At 34.6% G+C, this 21,278-nt stretch overlaps 2 protein-coding genes across 11 annotated transcripts in view; both read left to right on the top strand.

The window, feature by feature from the left end:
• Positions 1 to 716: 716 nt before the first annotated feature.
• Positions 717 to 19,652, top strand: LOC109043019 (ATP-binding cassette sub-family G member 4). Of its 4 annotated transcripts, XM_072305713.1 has the most exons (11): positions 726 to 795; positions 1,021 to 1,200; positions 3,397 to 3,514; positions 4,957 to 5,146; positions 7,432 to 7,536; positions 10,739 to 10,884; positions 12,687 to 12,925; positions 13,430 to 13,750; positions 14,331 to 14,533; positions 15,955 to 16,110; positions 16,939 to 19,652. In XM_072305713.1, the coding sequence occupies exons 2-11, from the start codon at positions 1,026 to 1,028 to the stop codon at positions 17,281 to 17,283; spliced, it is 1,998 nt and encodes a 665-aa protein (XP_072161814.1). In that variant the 5' UTR covers positions 726 to 795; positions 1,021 to 1,025; the 3' UTR covers positions 17,284 to 19,652. The 4 variants fall into 4 exon arrangements, with proteins under 4 accessions (XP_018915586.1, XP_018915593.1, XP_018915601.1 ...); XM_019060041.2 differs by having other exon boundaries at positions 717 to 1,200; XM_019060048.2 differs by lacking the exon at positions 7,432 to 7,536 and adding an exon at positions 6,159 to 6,185 and having other exon boundaries at positions 717 to 1,200.
• Positions 19,653 to 20,706: 1,054 nt separating this feature from the next.
• The window catches only part of LOC140225785 (bromodomain-containing protein 2-like), a 36,534-nt gene continuing 35,962 nt past the window's right edge, over positions 20,707 to 21,278 (top strand). For all 7 annotated transcript variants that reach the window (XM_072305711.1, XM_072305709.1, XM_072305707.1 and 4 more), the window contains exon 1: positions 20,707 to 21,049. In XM_072305711.1, the coding sequence (XP_072161812.1) occupies positions 21,014 to 21,049 (36 nt within the window). In that variant the 5' untranslated portion in view covers positions 20,707 to 21,013. The remainder of the gene's footprint in view (positions 21,050 to 21,278) is intronic.

The following is a 21,278-nucleotide window of genomic DNA, read 5'->3' as shown; positions in this document are numbered from 1 at the left end:
CAAAATCACGAAACTACCACGCAAAACGTTTCCTCGTCAGAGAAACCAGTCACGCATTTGAAAATAATTAAAAATACCGCGCTCAATTTGAATTTGCCGCGCAAAATAGGTTCCGCCATCTTTGTAGGGTCACCGGTGTGCCGACCCGAAGCCGAAGAGCATCATTTGATGCTTTTTCGGGTCATTCTTTTTGTCAAACGTTGGCCTCTGTTCTTGCGTCACTCCGTCAGTTTGAACGACTCTCAGTTAGGGATGGGCGATGGTCGAAAGACATCGATAGCCGACTATCGAATGGTGCGACCCGTCGATATATCGAGCACCGATACATCGGTCCAAAACCATCGATAGTCTCGATATATCGGTCCAAAAACCATCGACGATCCCAAAAATTCGATATTTCTTGAAAAACGCTCCCAAAAGCTTTGAAAATCTTCACCCAAAGCCAAAAAAACAGTAAAAATGAGTAGAAAAATGTTTATTAACGTATTTACACAAAAAAAACCAAACAGAACGAAAGAAAGGTAACTGAAGGGTAATAAGAAAACATAAAAATGTATTGCCAGAGGCACCCTTGAATGTCACATACAGCATCGGCGGAACCCATCGATAGTTCGGACATCGATCCTGTCAACCATCGATGTGAAAACATCGAAACATCGATGGTCAACCATCGATGTTTCGATAGTATTGCATCGACATCGCCCATCCCTACTCTCAGTGACAACCTAGAACCTAGTGACAACCAGCAGAAGGTTTTAGTTTTAGTTCTCGGGGATTAAATTTACGTAGTTTAAGGTCTTAGATCTCAGAATGCTGAGTTTCTCCCCACTCGTTCTTTTTAGCCAACAATCGTTCCCGTGAGGCTTTTTAGTTTTTATCCAACTTCAACCAAATACTGTGTCTGTAGATTGTTGTTATTTCACCCAATAAAAAAAAAAAAAAAAAAAACAAGTCAACTTCTTAAGAATAAGATGTCCAGTATCCTGGTTGAAATTACCTCGTAGGTATTTCGGATTTTAGTGATAATGTCCAAAGTTACGAAGGTCCTGTCCCCGAACAAAGGGAAGCAGCAGGATCTACCCCTAAAGAGAACTGTCCAGAAACGTGGCCCAACCAGTGATGCGGCGAACAGATTCTCTGATATTTCGTTCAGTGATTTATCGTATTCTGTAAAAACAGGATTAAATCCATTGAATAGAGGTATGTTATCGCTTTTTTATTTTTGCTCATTTTGTTGCTTTTCTCAGCTCATTGAATTTAACAAAAAAAATAATTTATACCTAATCCGTCACTCCCGACGTAACCCAGGGTGAAACCATTTTTTTTAGTCAAGTCCTATTCTGCCGTGCTAAGGAAAAACGCCGTTTGAACCTTCAGGCGTTGCCTAATTTTCTTCGATAAAACACAAATTCCCTGGTAAACTTATGAATATTTTTCTTCCAATTTTTCAGAGAATATCCTTTGTATTTTTATCTAAAGTCCCTGAAAATTTCATGGAAAAATATTCATTATTTTCCTCCTAAATAAACATTTTATCAAAGGAAATTCGGCAACTCTCGAATGTTCATATGGTGTTCTTCCTTAGCACGGCAGTATTATCCATATCATTTCTTACTGTTCCCTAACGATAATATCGCTAAGTATCGAGGGCCTCCACCTGGATTCCAGGCTTAGATGGGGCGCTCACATTAAGAAAAAAGTCGCTCAACTGCGACTTAAATTCTCGAACATGCAGTGGCTCTTGGGGCGCAAATCTCGACTTTCCCTACATCTAAAGTTGCTCCTCTACAAGTCAATGTTGAGGCCAGTTTGGAGTCATGGTTGCCAATTGTGGGGTTGCGCAGCCAAGTCAAATGTAGATAAAATAGAAGTCATGCAAATGAAGATTTTAAGAAGTGTCGTTAAAGCAATGTGGTACGAGAGGAACGCAGATATTCGCGCAGACCTTAATATTGATTCTGTAGAGGATTACATCACCAAGATGTACTCTGCGTACGAGATGAGATTGCACCGTCACCCCAACCAGGAAGCGCTTGCGCTCCTGGAATGGGATTGGTGTGGTCGCAGATTGAAAAGACGTAAGCCCTATGAGCTTGGAATTCAGGGCTTCTCAAAACTTTTCCCCCTAAACAAGTGTGCCCCCCCGTACCTTCGGATGGATCAGGGGTTCCTGGGTCTTTGGCCGGTGACGGTCGACCGTAGTCTCAAATAAAACAAAAAGACGTTAAAGCTAAAACAGAAAGACATTTTTATTTACAAGAATAATTGTGTACTTTTTATCTCCTCACTGTAAAGAGGTAGTATGTTATTATTTAAGATAAGATAAAATGTATATTTAGTATAGGTAAGTTAATCTTACAGTCAAATTAATTGTAAGCTTAAAAAGACATTTAAAAATGTCTCTAAGTGTATTTTGTGCAAATTTTGATTCTGAACAAATAAAAAAAAAAAAAAAAAAAAAAAAATTTCTTACTGTCCAAGAGAGTCATGTAGAAATTGAGGTATTGATCTTAGCTGGAGAGTGAAAATTTGATCCTTTTCTACGTTTTTTCGGTGCACTTAATTCCACAGGCGCAAAATTCATTCACATCTAATGGTGAGACTCTTTTTGCACAATACAGCCAGTTTTGATACAGGCTTATGTATTCTAAAAATACCAAAAATTTTCATGTGTGATTGCAAGTAGAATTTCAGGTCAATGATATGTTAGAGATGAAGATGCTGTTTAAATCAGCTTGTTTCATGAATTTTAGGTTAGAAAGACTCCGGCATTCCAGTCACATACTCTCTTGTAGACCCCATGGCTTTTCTTAAGGAAGAACTCGGGCTGTGCAATGCAATCACTTTAGTTAGCAGGTCAACAATGAATACATATTTTGTACCAAAGAAATTTCTCTCTATTATTCATTGAAAACAAAGACATTGAATCACGTAAACCGTGCATCCGACTTGGTTTTGGGGAGAGAGCATGTGTCCCAAGCACTCGAAGAGACTGCAGAGAATTCATGGAGAATCCCTTCGCGCACTCGGTTTTTTGCTAATAACTCGTTTTTGAGTCCATTTCCAGACAAAATTCCTAAGGATATAAGTTGGAGAACATGTAAGTTTACAACCGAATCGCAAAGTTTGACTTTTCCGAACTAATTACCAAGCGAGAAAGAAACCTCACAGTCTGACAAAAATATACCAGCACACATTCACAAAATTCACTGCGCATGCACAGATGTGCGCAATTAGGACACAGGAATTCATCGACGCAGGTCGGTGCTAACACTCATCCGCATGCAAATTTTTAAAAGTTGTCACGCCTTTCGTAACACAGGATGCACGGTCTACGTGATTCAATGTCTTTGATTGAAAACTAATCGTGTCTACTTCATGATATTATTTTTCCAGGGACCAAACAATTACTGAACTCAATCAACGGTGAATTTAAAAATGGGCAAGTCACTGCAATCATAGGACCTTCAGGGGCAGGAAAAACTTCCCTCTTGAACATTCTCACAGGATTTACGTAAGAAACTTTATATCAAACAATGACTTTCAAGACTGTACTTCTATCAAAGCACACTAAAATCTGAAGTATTTGTACTAGTTGATTGTGAAACTAAAAACTTTCCATATTACTAGTAAGTACAAGTTGGTTTGCAGGAGGCCTACAATGGACCACTAGACAAGGTACGAATTTCAGCATTCTGATACATGTTTCCTGACCAAAATTTCACGTACAACACGATACGCACAACGAAAATTACCGAAATTAACTCCTTGCGAAGATATTTAATGATTCTTGATGCGTGAATTGAAACCACCCGCTCATGAAAACTCAATGCTCTACGTGATTCACATCGAGCGCTAAACGTTATCATCAACGTCTCAGCGATATATAAATCTGGCAACCTAAGTCCTGACGCTTTGGCTCAGCTATAGCAAATTGCTTATAGTTTGAACAACACATGGTGGGAAATGAACATTGCTCGATTGAGAAGCTTGCTGAAACCGTTGTAGTGCGCGATTTGACTCACGTAGAGCTTTGAGTTTCTTGTGAGCGGCCAGTTCAAATGCCTCGTAACTGATGTGGAATAAAAACGTTAATATCTTCGTTAAGAGTTGGTTTCAATAACTTTTGTTGCGCGAATCGTATTCTACGTGAAATTTTGATTCAGAAACATGTATTAGAATGCTAAAATTCGTACCCTGTCTAGTGGTCCATTTTTACAATAGAATTTGCCGAAGGTAAGTCGGAAAATGTTTACTTTCTGTTTTCAAGTGACTGTGCTGCCGCGGTCCGAAAGCAAACAAAGATAGACTGAGGGCAACACAACCCCTATGTGCAGGTACACTAACCAGTCTACTGCGCAAGACAGTCAAAAGTAAGCAACTGCCAACTTATCTGTCATGAGTTCTAAGCAAACCACACATGGTCCTAGTGGGGTTCAATTTTTTTACAACTGCTTTCCAAAACGTCTGAAAAACCTAGAATTCTTGGGGGGAAATGTGACACAAAAACCTGGAAATGTCATGGAATTACCTTAATAATTGTTGAAAGTCAAGGAACTTTTTCACAGACTTAGAATTGAAAAAGGAAAGAATAATTACCTCTACAAATTCTCTGAAGGCAGGGGTGACAAGAATACACTACCTAGCATATGAATGGATAGTGAAGTGGGGTGCCTCATTTCAAACTCAACTTCAATAGTCCTTACTGAGCGAGCAGAAATATGCAAGTGGTTTCTAACATTTTGATAAAGACACAGTACCATAACCCTTTTCAGGAGATGGAAGGTGATAAATTCTAACAAAATAAATAAACTAGAAGTTGTTGGCTGGAGTATACTTCTGATATTTTTTTTGTTTTTCTGTAAACAGTCGGTTTATTTTTAACTTGGTGGAAACATAATATTTCTGAAGTAGCATTGCTTAATTTTTTGACTAAATGAATAAGTCGTGTTGCAGGACTGAAGGTGTTGATGGGAAAGTTTTAATTGATGGGAAAGACAAAAATGACACTCTTTTTGCAAAACAGTCCTGCTACATCATGCAAGACAATCACCTGCAGCCACTACTAACGGTACAAGAATCTATGACCTTTGCTGCAACATTGAAGTTAGGCCGCAGATCCTCTCCAAAAAGAAAGATTCGCAAAGTAAGTTTTGTTGATTGAAATTTCTTTTTAACATTTAATTTTGTACTTTCAATCTAGGGAGAGAGATTTTGAAAGTTTTTCATATTGTGGCTTGTTGCTCTCTGAGAGTTTAATTTGTTTTTTTCTTCATTTGTTTCTTTCAGTTTTCATTTTTTTTATTATTCTGTCTAAATTAGCTATTGTTTGCAATTTCATTATCATTAGCCTTTAAGTTTTGAATTTTAATGCATGATTCACACTTAGTTTTCATGATCAGCGTCCATCTAATTTTTAGCAGTATTTTTATACTGAGAAATGAAATTGAACAGGTTCCTCAGCTACTCAAAACCCGATCCCCTTTAAAATCTTGAAGGAGGAGGAATTTGCTCTTTTGCGTATTACTGAATCAAATTGAACTAATTGCAGTAGATTCTAAAATATTAATTGAAAGTGTAAAGATATAATTTTCCTCAAATAAGGGCAAATAAGTCAGATAATTTGAAAATTTCCTGAAACCAAAAATAGTTTGCCTAAATTTTGTTCTCAAGTCACCTTGAAGGCATCAGGTGGTTCTCGGAAATGAGAAAAGGTGAGGGCAGTGTTGAAAAAAGACTCAACGAGTAGCCATGCTACATAGCTCTAGGTCTGCCGTGTTACCATTCACATCACTCCAAACTTGCTCTTGTTTGCTGATTGAGGCTGCTTGGGCAGTAACTTTGTTTTCAAACTCTTTATGAATGTAGCATTCGATTTCTATGGAAAATGCATGATTCAGAACCCAAACTTTCTGCCCATTCCGCCTCCATGAGGTGAAATCATATCCTAGAATTCTTGTGGAAAAGATACTTACTTTGGTCATCAGTAGATAAGTGGTTTTGAAGTCCATACTGCGTTTGTAACCGTTATATCATTTCCTAACCATTTGCCTCAAAAAACAAAAAATTAATTCTGTAAAGACCAAAGTTATGTCTATAATTGATTGGATGAATTTCTTAGCACTCAGTACATACATTGATATTTTTTCGTATTGTAGAATTCCATTGGATGCGAAACTTTTTTCGTGAGTACAAAAGTTTTGAAATCTCTTGTGAATCTATGCTTTTTACAGCAACAATACCTAACCAGCTAGCATGTAATAAGGCTGTTTTTTCGATGATTCTACATTAATTTTAGCAGCTTAATAACTTAGACACCAGCTTATTTATTTATTTTTTTATTTACTTTTTCCCCACCTTTTTTTTATTACTTGATTCAGGTATTTGATCTCATTTTTCTGGTATTTTCACTTCTAGTGATGCGTTGTGCTTCTTCTTCTCTTTTTCATTTAATTTAATGTTATCATGTCATATCTCAGTAGGTAATTTAGCGTAGACTTTAAATAAAATTAATCCATTTTTTCATAAGCTATGCTGCCAAACCAACGAGACAGTGAAATTATTTAAGATTTTGTAGTTTTATCAAAAATTTAATATGAGAACTGAATGATTCTTTTTGAATGTATTTATCGAAGTATTTTCTCTTTAATTTCTCCATAAAGTACCATTAAACAAGCTTAGGTGGAAATAAGCTCAACGATATAATAGATTTTTTAAAAAAAAATGGAAAGTAGATTTTCACATTATTTTATATCAAAAAAGAGGGAGGTAGAAAAGTACTCATCGTAAAAGATGGAAAAAAGTTGTATATGTATTATGGAAGAAGTTATATCTAATAAACAGAGCTAAAAGGAAAAAGCAGTATTGAAAAGAGAGACAAAATATTTCATATATTTCTACCCTATTCTTTTCTTTTAAAAAAACAAAATCGTCAAGAAACTGCCATGTTATGAAATGATATTCACAAATGCTCATGTTTCGTAAATTATTTGCACCACTTTGGTTCATGAAATAGTTTAAAGTGATGTCTATCATAATTTCTGGACCTGGCAAAGTTTATACTCTTGGCTTGCATTTTCCTCTCTATAATTATCTTTATCATGTGCATGTGTGCACCAGAATCGTAAGAGCTCAGTTACTGACATGAAAAGGATTTTTTTAGTATCTTTAGTTCATTTTGTCTATAATCAACACATAGTAGTTACTAGGGAACAATAAAATGGATAGGAATCCATTCTGTTTGTGAATGGATATACACTGTTCGTTTCTTTCAAAGAAAAGAAACTAATTTTGTCATAGTTGCTTTCATTGAATCATGCTATCCCAATTTGTGCATACCTCAAAGCTCCCTACATACTGTAAGTTTTTTACGAAAGAAAATTTCCAGTGTAAATGACTATTTTGCTTTGATCCATTGAATATTTGAATCAGGTCAACCTCGGTCGCATTTACGAACCACTTACTCTTTTCAACTCTGATTCTGATAGTGGTGATGAAAATTCCTTGCAACCCTTACCGAAATCAGTGAAATTTGTGGTAAGTTAAAGTACTCTCTCCCCAACCTGTGCTTGGAGGATTCTTGGTTGCAAATTTTTGTACAGACACCTCTAGAAGCCTTTCATCATTTTGAACGAGGACTGCTTAATAATCCTTCAGCTGACATTTTAATATTCACAATTGCAAACAATGTTTGATCTTCTCATGCCACAACTTCTGGAATAACCATGCCAGTTCTACCAAGATGGAGGCATCTAGTAGTGCTGCCAAAAGTTCGAAAACACAGATTATTTCTCAAGAGACATTTTTGTCTCTTGCCGAAACGTTTGATTTGCCTCATTTACTCAGAAAAGAGATGTAAAAAAGGTCATCACTTGTATTTACCCTATTCAACTCAGTCCGTTTCTCACTGTTTTAAGTTTTTGACAAAATTTTTCGGTTAACGCTTTTCAGGAAAATCAAAGCTCTAGAAATTTGGTCAAGATTCCCAACATTTTGTTAGTAAAGTCTCAAAATTTCTCTCATGGAAATTCTCCCTTCTCATGGAAATTTCAGAATGTATAAGCTCCTTATCAAAGGTCTCCCCTCATTTCACACTAACGTGCCTCATTTTGGCTTTTAATAGGCAACCGAATGAACTTTTAAAAATTTAAAATAACTTTAACCGGTTTATCAATTCAAAAACCTGAGCTGCAAGTAATTTTGTTCGCGCACATATTCATGTTGCCCCCATTTCTTTCAGCTTTGTACTTTTATTCAGAATCTGCAAGTCACTCATTCTAAATTCAAAGATCAAAACATTTTTTGACGTTTTTGTTCCTTACCGCTTGAAATTAGAAAATATTTACATTCCTGTAGCATTAACAACAGAAAAGTGCAATTCTCAAATCAACCAATTATAGTAATTGGGTACCTAAATTCTTAGCATGATATTCTTAGAATTGTCTCTCTGGTATGTAAACTTCAGCTTCCATTTGGCCGCAAAAATGATTTTATCGCCATTTTTTTATGCATTGTTTTAAAATTGTAGTCTTTCGTGTAAGAGATCATGTTTACAAAATATGTAGGTTCTTATGTTCTAACCATCTCTCAATACCTATGTGACCTGCTAACACGAAAAGCATGGATAGGTTATTCACAAAAAACAGTAGTTACAAAAAGTAGGTGTGCTTTTAATTCAAGTCTTGCGATTGCTTCAACACTCTTTCCAATTAACTTTTATTATTCTTTGCTCTTCCAGCTTGTATTTAAAGAAAAGGACACTCCTATCCACCAACTAATTTTTTGTAAGTTTAAAAAGAAAAACCAAGTATCGTTTCAATTTCTTGTTGTTCGCAGATTTACCTTTTATTTTAGTCTGTTCTGTTCATCCCTTAGATCCAGTAAACTTTCTCATCTACCAATAAATAAACTTCAAAACTGAATTTTCTACCAAGAAAAAATGTTGCTCTAATTAAAATATTTAAAAAAAAGTACCAAAAATGGGAGGTTACTTTTCTAATGAAGATTCTTTTCATCAGTTCTCCACCAAATACCTGCATATATTTGTAAATATCCCATGCATGCAGCATTTAAGCATGCAACATATATTCTTTAATTGCATCGTTTTCTGTTAGTTTCCACCCTGGAAACTTTTACAATGAACCAAAGAGGTCGTCGCATTCCTCGTTAATTGTTAATGAATCTTATATACAGACATTAGAATCTAGAGCTCCCTAGGGATAATTTCTTGTCTCAATCAATGAATTCCTGACTGCCAGAATGGTGAGTAATCAGTCCTTGGAAGACAGCATCGAGGGTAGAAATCTATCTGATGCATGAAATACTTTTAATTTGAGTAATTTTTTTCGACATTTAGCCATCATTTCAGATGTTTGTAGTTTCTACTGCTCATTACTAGCTCTCATGAATGTTTAAAGGTGCATGCCTAATGTATCAGTGTCATTAAACTTTGACATCATACTCTGCATGATAATTTATTGTAATGGGGCTCTTGTTTCCTCAAGACATCATGGCAAATTGTCCTACTCCCCTCTTCCCCCCTCATTTTCTCTCGATCTCCCCCTCCCTCATGGTAGTTTAAAAAATCAAAGTAACGATTGTAAGGAAAAATTTATCATAAGCATTGATTCATAGCCTCAAATTGAATTTGATGTTCCTGAATACACCAACCTGTAAGTGTTATTGGTTTTTTTTTGTTTTCAAGTTCGTTAATTCTACACTTTTCCTGGATGCATGTCTGGAACAAATACTGCCTTCTTAGAACTAGACCAAATGAACGATTAGAAACTAGCCTACATTTTAGGGAAAATGAAAAGTAATTTGGAGCATATTTTCACGTGATTATCAATTTTTCGGGTGGTTTGAAATCCAACCGAATGAATTTTTTTACCGAAATTGCATGCCTAAAATGCTAAGGCAAGGCAGAGTACTTTGTTCATGATGTTCGGAATTAAAATTTAATTTTTACAATGCGTCTTAAAAATTTCACATCTCTGTATTTCACTTTCAACTCAATGTGGGTTAGTTTCTCTCCAATTAACTCGGTCCAATCGACATTGTTAAAATGAGTTTGTTAGTTTTAAAGTGAATAATCATTATTCACAATTGATCCGTTACAAATCATCTTGATCAAAATTTGTATCTGCGTTTTACTTCTGTTCAGAATTAGAGTAGCAATGTCGTGAGGGTTTTTTAATCTTAACTTAAGAACAACATTTAAGTAAATTTTTTCAAATGATTCAAACAGGAGCAGGATTTGTCTTTAGCTGTATTCTAGAAACAAAAAGTGAATCGACTAATGATTACGATTTTCTCATCATAGATACCTAAGTTCATCTCTTTTAAGTTTATTTGCTTTAAAAAAATTTTAGCTGCACAGAGGACATCTTATTTGTGACCTCTCACAAAAAAAAAAAAAAGACCTGAGCTTATAGGAAAAAAATTTTCAGTTACGTAATTTTTGTTGAGTTGGGTCGAAAAATCAGACTTTGAAATTCTGACAGAATAGTGTAAATCCGACAATTGCATGCCCTGATCGTAGCAGATTGGATTTTAAATAGCTTTCAAATAGAGGTTTGATGAGTTCTAATGATTGAAAATTGTCACAAATTTAGAAAAAATACTTACCCCCCAAAAAGAGCCTGATCATTTTATCTTCAACTTTAATCAGTTCGACAGCTATAAAAATTGCAATATTCCAACAAGTATCCCCTCAATTTGATTATTTTTTTGAACACAGGTTGACTCAGTACTTGACTCGATGAACTTAATATCACATAGACACACGCTAGCTGGAACTTTGAGTGGTGGAGAGCGTAAGAAATTATCCATCGCTCTGGAACTTATCAATAATCCTCCGTTTATGTTTTTTGATGAGCCAACAAGGTATGTAATTATTTTTTCTTCGCCTTTGAGAATTAATTACTCTAGACATAGTGTTTTTATTCGACAAAATTACAGAACATAATTTGATATGTATGTTGCAGGCAATGAGCAATCGCCGGCAAATTGCAATCTTTTCGTGTTGAATCAACAAATTAAAAAAATTTAAAGTGAAAAAAGTAAAAACGAGATAGGAAGTAGTGATTACTATGCTTTGAATTCAAACATACGTCATCCCCTTCTTCTTGAATGCATGGTACCAGCTAGCACACTCGCGAGTTCGTGAAATGTAATCAATAATCTGCGTTGGGTTTGGTTAGGTTAAGCAACTAAACTAACTCTGCGGCAAAGCTGAGAGTATCGCTGGATTTGAAGGCGTTCAAAGCTGAGGTCGTGCCTTGCATCTCTTCGCTTAAGAAACCTTTACTACATCGATGTCACTGTAATTGCAATTTGACGAATTGACAAGTACGGAGCTTGCAAATTGCCGGCGATTGCTGATTGCCTGCGACATGTACAGGCGGTCTTCTCTTTTGGTGCATCAAGAACGTGCTCAATCAAGAAATGAAACAGATACGGATTAACTCATGAATAATTCTTTATTCCAGTTGTATTTGTTAGATTTTTACCCTGCCCATTAAAAATGGCAAACAATTCTTTTTTGTAGCTTTTATTTTTTTATAATGATGACTGAAAGTTGAATCAACTTACAACTATTAAAAAACTATGCGCAAGAAGGAAGCCCTAGAAATTAATTACGGCACGGTATGCAGACAGTACGTCTACAGAAAAAAGGGCTACAAAAAAAAGGGCTACCTTTTTTAGTCTACAGTCAAAACGTCTACATTAAAATGCCTACTTAAATAATGTCTACAGTTAAATATGTCTACGCTATTAAAATGTCTGCGGTTTGTTTGCCCACTTAGAAAATGTCAAAATATTTATGTTGGCCACTAAAAATATATAAAATACATTTATAAAATTAAAAATTAAATAAAATATTCATAACATATACATGTTGATATTTATATGGTGAATTATTTGCGAAGTGTGACTCACAATTTTTACGCATCAGCTTCTGCAGCATCCACAGTCTCGTCCTGTCTTTGGGGATACACTTTCAAATGAGATTCTTATCAGACGACATAAATACGTACTTTGACGTTTTTGGAGTAGGCAATCAAACCGAAGACATGTTAATGCCGCAGACATATTTTACTATAGACACTATTTTAATAGGCATTTTCATGTAGACATTTTGACTGTAGACCAAAGAAGGTAGCCCTTTTTTTTGTAGCCCTTTTTCTTCTAGACCTACTGTCCGTAAACCTATGGCACTTACATGGTAATGAATATAGATAACAAAAACACTCAAATCTAGTCACCAGTCCTTTCCTATTGAGTATTTAAGTTCGTTTTTATCGCCTAAGTACCTTACTTAGGCTATTCAAGTTTTTATTTTTATTTTTTTAAAATTAGTTTTCCCAATGCTATTACAGAACACATATCAATATACATATAGTATCTAAGTAGATTCCAACCATTTTGAAGTATTAGTGAAAATTGTGCGTTAGCCTAACTGATTTTACTATGAATTTCAACTTTTAAAACACCTTAACTAACTTTAAACCAACACTCTATGAGGTCACAAAATTGTTTACTTACATGGAACCACTTATTAATTTTCCTCTTCCCTTTTTCTTCTTCCTCATCATCTTATCTCTGATATCTGATAGTTTATCAATATGTAAATCCACAATTTTGTACTCCTGAAATTTAATTTCAATTTTTTTTTTCTCTGACAGTGGACTTGACAGCACATCAGCAAAACAATGTTTGTCAATTCTAAAGCAACTTGCATCTGGTGGTCGGACGATTATTTGCACTCTGCATCAGCCAAGTGCCTCGCATCTAAACTTAATCGATAACCTTTACTGTCTGGCAAATGGTGAATGTGTCTACCAAGGATCTCCAGGAAATTTGATCCCTTTTCTAAGCTCCATTGGCTTTGAATGTCCAACGTATCATAATCCAGTTGATTTTTGTAAGTTTTGAGTTTGAAAGCATTTATGATTGTTAAAAATCTAAGTTTTATTATTATTGACAGGTCACTAGACAGGGTAAGAAGACACATTCCTCTTGAAAATTTCACACTGAACAAATTGGTCCTTTAGAAATACTCAAGAGTCTTACTTGTCCGTGAGGTATTAGCCGGAATCGTTTACTTTGAAATTACCAAAATCGAATTTTCTGCTCACATTAGTTAATGGTGAGCAAGGTGAAATCAAATCTCTGCATCAACTGAAAATAAAGTGGAAAAACTCACATAGTTAAATTTAATTGCAAAAATATTGTTGCCAAGCCGCATGATGATCAAGATTTTTCATCTTAAATTCTACCTAGTGAGGTCATGACTAGTGTGATGTCTCAAATACAAGCCTTTTTATTTCCCTGAAATGTTTGTTAAATGAAGGACTGGTAACATTAGGAATACTTAGGAAATAGCCATCCTCACTTGCAATTTTAAGTTTGTCATATCTCTTTTCAGTGATCGAGCTAGCTTCTGGAGCTTTGGGATATCATGTTGATGCCTTAGTCAAACATATAAGCAATGGAAAAAACCAGGAATGGAAAAAAGATAAGGAAACAATCCCATCTGGATCTAATGATACCCCTCAATCTGTGATACCTCTCGAATTTGATAATGCTGACTTCAGTTATCAACACACTTATGGATGCTCTGTACTTACACAGTTTCGAGTTCTACTGTGGAGGGATATAATCAAAATTTATCGGGATAGCTTCCTGACAAATACTAGACTGACGTTGCATTTTTTAGTCGCTCTCCTTTTAGGAATTTTTTACTATGGTAGTTATCTCACAATCTACATTACTCTTACAAACATAATCATGGACATATTTTAAGTTTCTTTTCCAGATCCATGAACAACAGATGCAATTACCAATCACTGGCAAAATTGTCCAAAATTGTTATTAAAATTTAGAGCATTTTTCCATATTCGCCATTAGCAAAATTCAGAAAACGCCTTATCTTTTGAGAGATTTTTAGATAAATCTTGTACACTGAGGATTTCAGTGTTTATAAAACTGAATTTCATGTAAATTTGAAATAGCTTAAATAATCATGGTGCTGAATCAAACTGGATCAACTTTCAAAAATTATACAATAGTACAGTAAAATTCCTGGTAGCAACTGGCTCAATACTTCACAGGCGCTCTGCGCCCTCAGAATTTAGAAGCAGCAAGTTTTTCCAATATAATTATCTGTTGATTGCCGTAAAACTTTACAGGTAGATAGATCTGTCATTATTACTTTGACAAAAAAATGAAACTTTTCAAAACTTGTAGTACTGAGATTTGTTTTTAATCCTTGACTACTCTCTTTTCTCTCAGATAATTTGATAAATTGTATTTTTCATTTATTACAGGTATAGGTCAAGATGCTGCTCACACACTTGACAATTTTAGTTTACTTTTCTTCTCTGTTCTATTTTTAATGTTCACATCTCTCCAATCTAAATTGATAACATTCCCCGAAGAGATGCCCATCGTATCAAGAGAACATTTCAATGGATGGTATTCATTGGAAGCTTATTTCATCACAAATTCAATATCAGACGCACCAATACAGGTATGTTGAAATTCCAATTTAAACTTCATGAGAATACAATGAATACCTAATGAGAATTCAAATTCATGTTGAAAGGAATTTTACCTCATAAAAATATATTCAACAGTGCTTCTCTATATATTTTCCAAGAGTACCTGACCATCCGCAGGATTAGAGACCTCAATGCAAAAAAACATAGAATGAGCATGACCATAACTGCATGAGTACTACTGTAGAGGAAAGTTTTTCCAAAGATAAGAAAGTTTCCAAAGAAAGTTATTTATCTATCATGTTTGAAGTTTTAAATTAAAATACTCACAACTTAATATCTAGAATATGACAGAATTTTGTCAGTGAAGAACATAAATTCCAATATTTTGAGCCTTATTAACGAAGATTACTCTTTTATAAAGTCTGCTAAAAGGTCTCCTTTCCCTTGTTTTTCCACCAATAGCATCTGATAAGGATAAAATCTTAATGGGGTGTAAAAAATTTAACTCAAAGAGCAACCATTAAAACACATGCTGCAGAAGTGCAGAGCTAAAGGTCACAGATGCGCACTCCCATTTGGACCGAGTTTAACAGAAAGGAACCAAGCCACATCAGCTATTGCCAAGTTTAACTGGGCAATTAAATTTTTTACGAGAGAGCTTTTGTTCGGATTTCTTTGAAAATATTAAGGAATTTGCTTCGTACCATGCAGAATTTTCAATGAGATTTGCACGAAAATCCGCACAACCGTTTACATGTAAAAAATTTAAGTGCCCAAATGAATTTGGCAATAGCATATGTGGCTTGGTTCCTTTCTGTTTAACGCGGTCCATTTCAAGCTCAATACCTGAAGCTTTGTGTGAATAAATGCAAAGTACTCAGCCTGTATTTTTAATCAAAAACTTTGCAACAGACACTTTCAATCTCACTTCAATATTTGACTCTCTTACATCTGCCTGTATCTACTGAAGTAATACCCATTACTAAGCCATTATGTTCATTTTTGGCCTCGTTGCCCTTTTTTTATCCCAAAAAAAAAAAAAAAAACTGAAAATCCTAGTATTGAAAAAGAAAAAGTCCTCAAGCTTCCTTGCATCTCATAAAAAGCTGCTTGCCCATAGAAAATGGGAAACAAAAGAAGTTAAAACATTTTTCAAAATATTGTCCAATATACAGGATGATCCAGTAGACCCTTACGACCCCTATAGTTCCTATAGTTTTTGCCCTTTGATTGTGAGTGGTCCCTTTAACATTTTGAGGGTTCCTGAAAGTCGTTTACTTTGACCCAGAGGTATTGACAAACTCTTAACAAATTTCAAGTCTCTATCTCAATTGGTTCAAAAATTACAGGAGTGATGCTAGGTGCCGGAAGTGTGGGACTTACGGATTATCCTGTATATCAAGAAAGTTTACTCACTAAATTGATAATAATCATACATTTTTTTTTACAGATTCTGAGCGTGTTGATTTATTCCATAACAGTCTTTGTCATGTCTTCTCAGCCATTAGAACTCTACCGATTTTTATTGTTTTTCACTATGCTTTCAACCGTTACGTTACTGACTCAAGCTGTTGGTGTTTTAGTCGGAATATTACTCGATGTCAAAGTGAGTATTTTCTTATTTTTTCCTGGATTAAACCACCTTTGGTTATTTATGCAATAGGTAAGTGTAGATAGGTATCTCTGATAAAGGATCTCATTGGTCAGGTAAAATCTAGAAATGTTAGGGAATTTTAATCCTGAATTTCTGTGACTACCATCCACAGATCCTCTGAAAAGAAGGAATCACTCTGTTAGATTTCTGTTTTGAACTCCTATTATTGATTTCCAATTGACCGACACAGCCGTTTCATGGTTCAGGAACCTATAATCTTATCTTTTGAATTTTTGATGGGATAATTTTATAAGTTTCCAAAGACCACATGATCTTTCTTTCTCTCTCCAGCGTGCATTTCAATTTATTGATTGATCTGTCATTTAAACCTACAGAATATCAGACATTACAGAAGACCTACAGAAGACCTAGACCACAGACCTACAGAATTATCTATAAACAGGGCGTTCGCAATAAACACAATAATTGATTCTGTACCAAAGCTTCAAATGGAGAAATTTCGATAGTCGATCACCCACGCTTCGCTACTGATCCTCAGGATTGTCACAGATTGAAAATGTTCACAAAATGAGCCATACATACCTTGATTTAAACAGTAATGGAAGATTCACTTTTCTGACAGTGATATTAGAGCAGGCTATGCATCTTAAACTTTAATTTATTTATATCATTTCCACTCAAGTGTGAAGGTGTTGAAAATAATATACCCTAGGTTCATATTTCAATTTGAATTGTCTTTGGTTTTTCAACAATATTCTCTTACAATTATTTTGATCAGTTGTGTGTAGTTTATTAATGCATTTGTGTATATTTTTTCAGAATGGAGTAATATTTGGTCCTTTGACCTGTCTTCCATGGGTTATTTTCTCAGGATTTTTCCTTCGAGCCAAAGATGCACCATCGTACTTCTCATGGCTCTTCGAAATCAGTTTTATGAAGTATGCGCTGGAAGGCGTTATGAGTGCCATTTATGGCTACAACCGACCTGTCCTAGACTGTTCAGAAATGTATTGTCATTTTAGAATGCCAAAAAAGTTGCTCCATGACCTTGGTCTAAAAGATGGACATTATTTGCGGGATTACTCTTTTATCTTAGCACTATTTTTAGGTGTTAAGTTCGCAACGTATTTTGTATTACGTTTCCAGACTAGTCGCAAATTGTAAAAAAGTATTTGTTCTTGTTTCCAGTCTCTCAAGTGAAAGTTGATTTTCATCCTAAAAACAATATTTTGCCAGAGCATTCAGGGAATTCTTTAGGAGAACTGTTGAAGTGTAAGAGTAAAGTAGATACCTCATTTCCTCTCTAGCTGTTCTCCAGAACTAACGACCAAAGACATGCAATATTTTTAGAAATTAACATTTTAAAATAAAAGAAAAAGTAAAATAAATTGATAACCTGCTATTTGGTTCCCATTATGATCAGCTCCTAAGATCATAACAATGTCATCATATTTTGAATTGAAAAGAAAGTGAGGTACAGCTCTGTAGAATTTATTTTTAAGTTTTGGCTCCTTTAAAAATGTAGTTTTTTAAATTTCTTTTTTCGTCGACATTTTAGCAAGATATATTTGCTGTGACTCAATCAAAATGACAATTAATATTTCATGACAAAGTGTTCCATATTCTTCGTAAATCATGTTTTGTTACTTTTTTTATTGTTGTATCTTTCCTCTGCCGTTTTTGTCTTCTCTTTCTCAATTTTTATTTTTTGTCTTTCTCATGTAATTGCCAAATTTTACCAGATATACATGACCATGACCAAGTTAATTGGAGCCTAAGACTATTCTTTAATGTGTTACACAGTATTACACATGCCCTTCTTACCAAGAAAGATGTGATACAACAAAGGCTTACTTTCTTTTGTGTCTTTTTTGGTAAAGCTGTGAACTGTTTGCAAGCTAATGAAGCACAAATAATAAGCCATTAAAGCCAGGATGCTCAGTAAAGTCAGGTACATATGTAGCTTTAGGTATATTCATATCAAACTATATCTATTATATTATATATTTGGTTACTCTATTAACCTAACCTTTGGAAATTCTATATTATAGCAAAATCAAAACTTTCTTCTATCTGTGAGTACAAACCATCGATACCTCTGTAACTCGACTGTCCGCACTTGTGTTTTTCAATTCTTCTCATTTTTCAGAGATGAGTGATTTTCAATCTCGCATTTTTTAAAAATTGAAATATTTTTCTGGCTTGCTCTTCAGAGGATTTTTATATCTTATTTTTGCTCTGAGAGATTTGAATATCTCAAGGAAAACTTTTTTGTAACATTTTAAACAAACAAAAATATTTGAATTGGGTGAGTTGTTCTGAAATGTGTAAAAGATGTAAAACCCACTGAAATCTCTCTACCTATTTAGCAAAACATCACTGCATGTAACTACTGAACACATCATTCTGCAATCACAAAATGCAGTATTAGATCATGGATAGTTCTCCCCTGTGACCAGTTGGTCTTTAATATTTTAAGGAGTTTACACCCTCTTGCCTTATTTTTTACTTTGGGATCTCAGGAACAGCAATGTGTAGGTACTTTTGTAAACCAATCTCTTGAACAATGTTTAATTTACAATATTTTCCATGTTTTTTTAATTTTTATTTTGACCCCTTATTGTTTTTATGGCAAAAGCACTTGTTTTAATGGCAAAAGCACTGAATTTAGTCTAGAAAAGTGGACAGATAAAGTTAGGTTGAAGAGAAAATGAGGAAGAATAGTTAGTGGAATGCACACTTAATATTAGTAAATTTTAATTTCAATCGTAAATGTTGGAAATTATACAAGTGCTGTTTCTTTTAGATGGATTTCAAATATGGAATGATATTGACATTCATCTGTTTTTTCTCTGTAAATATTTGTGTCTCTCTGCCAAAGGTACAAAAGGTGAAAAAATTTATCATATCCTAAGAGCATGCTCAACAGTGTTCTTTAAGACTGTTCTTGCATCACATACTGTCTACCAAATGTCCCTAAATATGTATTTTTTTATTTGATTTTTGTTTGTAGCTCTATAGTACTTATGAGGTTTTCATAAATTTTTTATCTTTCTACTTTTGTTCATATCGACGGTGTAAGTCGGCAATCACATAACTCGTTTGTGGTGCCTGACAATCTCCGCCTTTATGTTATTTTTTTATAGGAGAACAAATTGGCATCATTCCTTGAAGTTTTTGCAGAATTTTCTACGCACCGAGAAGAAAAATCACGGCAGTTTCAAAGAGTTGCCGTTGAGTAGTTTCCCGTTTAAATAATAAAGTATGACAGGAAGTCTGCGACGTTGCTAACCGAGTTATTTGATTGCCGACTTACACCGTCGATAGGTTGTTTATTTGCATTTTTTCTTTTCTCTTACCCATGAGAATTCAACATGATAAGTGCATTAATTTGTCATATTTTTTACCGTATATTTTGTATGTTACCAGTATATATGTATGTTTTTTTATGAAATTGTTAAACTGTCTAAAAAAGATTAGCATGGTACCTGCTCAGAAAGTACCTTACATAATAAAGAAAGAATTACCTACTATTAATGTTTTTTTAATGGGATGAGCACATCCTTATACTTACTTTATCGGAACTAGTAAAGGAGGGGGGGGGGGGTTAGGTATAAGTAATATTCGTGTAACATAATTTTACGTTTTGATCTGTGGAGATTGCCTCCTTGTGGTACAGGTATGAATGGCGATTTTTAAATTACTCGTAATTGAAAAACTCTCAAGCTCTAGTGAGATTGAACAATATTGTATCATCAGATAAGATGCAATTTTTTTCTTCTAACAAATCTGTACCGCATAATTTTGTTTCATCGTAGATGAATGATTAAATAAGCATATAGTAGTCTTTTGACAATGTTTTCTCTCTCTTTTTAGTTTTTCTTCAGACACTCCTATTCTCTATGAGTCAGAATTTTGAAATGAAATGATTTGGTCCATCTATCAGCCTGTTTGAAGGAAACATCCCGCTAAGTTAATCATCAAACGGACGGATTACCCCCAAATCAGCCTGATTACATTAGGCATTGCCAAATTTCCTCTGTTTTATTTTTTTACCAGAGAACTGAGCCACATTCTAACTTGAAATTTTGTTAAGTATTTTTTCAAAATCTGAGGGAAATTCAGAAAAAGTTACAAAATTTTGAGTTGTTTAGTTCCCCGTAAAAAAATAATACATGAGAGGAAGTTAGAAAATTAGAAATGAAATGCAGCTCGGCACATTCATCCAGGAATGACAGTCGCTCTTTTTTTTGTATTTTCCGCCAATTCAGTAAATTCAGATTTGCCACATCAAGATCGCAAAGTTTTTGACAAAACATTCATCATTCTCATTTTTTACGCAGACAGATAAATCTTTTCTATGCAACATTCAGTTAGAGTATAGAACAAAAAATATTGTTCCAGTAAAGTTCACTCTCAATTGTCTCAAACGAGGCAGATAATTTCTTAAATCACCTTAGCAAGTAGGTTCTAAAATTTATCTTGTGTTCAAGGGTTGGCAAATCTCTAAAAGAATCGATCTTGCACCCACGTGATTTACACGAACCAATCACAGAGGTGCATTTTCAAAGATTTTTATTACCTCCAAAATTGTTGTCAACGCCGTGACGGTCGGTGACGCCATTATTTTGTCGTGTTTTGTTTTCTAAAAGTTTGATTTCTAATCAACGCCTCCTTTTCGGTAACTTGTTTCCGCTCGGGATTTTAAGTTAAGTGTCGCCGCAAATAATTTCAAACCTTTTTCCGTGCAATAGAGGTCTCAGTTAGCGAAAAAATGTTTTAGAAGTGCAATGACTTGTACTGCTCTTTTGAATGGCTTAGTGACAGGCCGATTTAAATGCTTCTCATCAGTGTTAGAAATATCAATGGTTTTTAGTTAAAGTATCTAATCACAATGCAAGAAGCTGATTCAACTGTGCCAAAAACCCCTGTAAGTATCAAGTTCTCGGCTCCATTCTATTTGAATAAAATAGCTGTTGTTTGGGATCCGTAGAGATCGACCGATGCATCATTTTGTTGTGAATATGATTTCAAAAGTTTATCTTCTCCTATATTTACTCAATTTTTATTATCTACAGATTTTTCTATATACGAGCCATTAAATGCAAGGTTGGGGCATGGAAATGTGCTCTCAACAGCATATGGACAATTATGTGGCA

This window comes from Bemisia tabaci, unplaced genomic scaffold (assembly GCF_918797505.1).
Source record: "Bemisia tabaci unplaced genomic scaffold, PGI_BMITA_v3".
In the NCBI taxonomy this organism is placed as follows: domain Eukaryota; kingdom Metazoa; phylum Arthropoda; class Insecta; order Hemiptera; family Aleyrodidae; genus Bemisia; species Bemisia tabaci.
The sequence above is the reverse complement of the archived record's forward strand: the minus strand, read 5'-3'. Positions and strand labels throughout refer to the sequence as shown.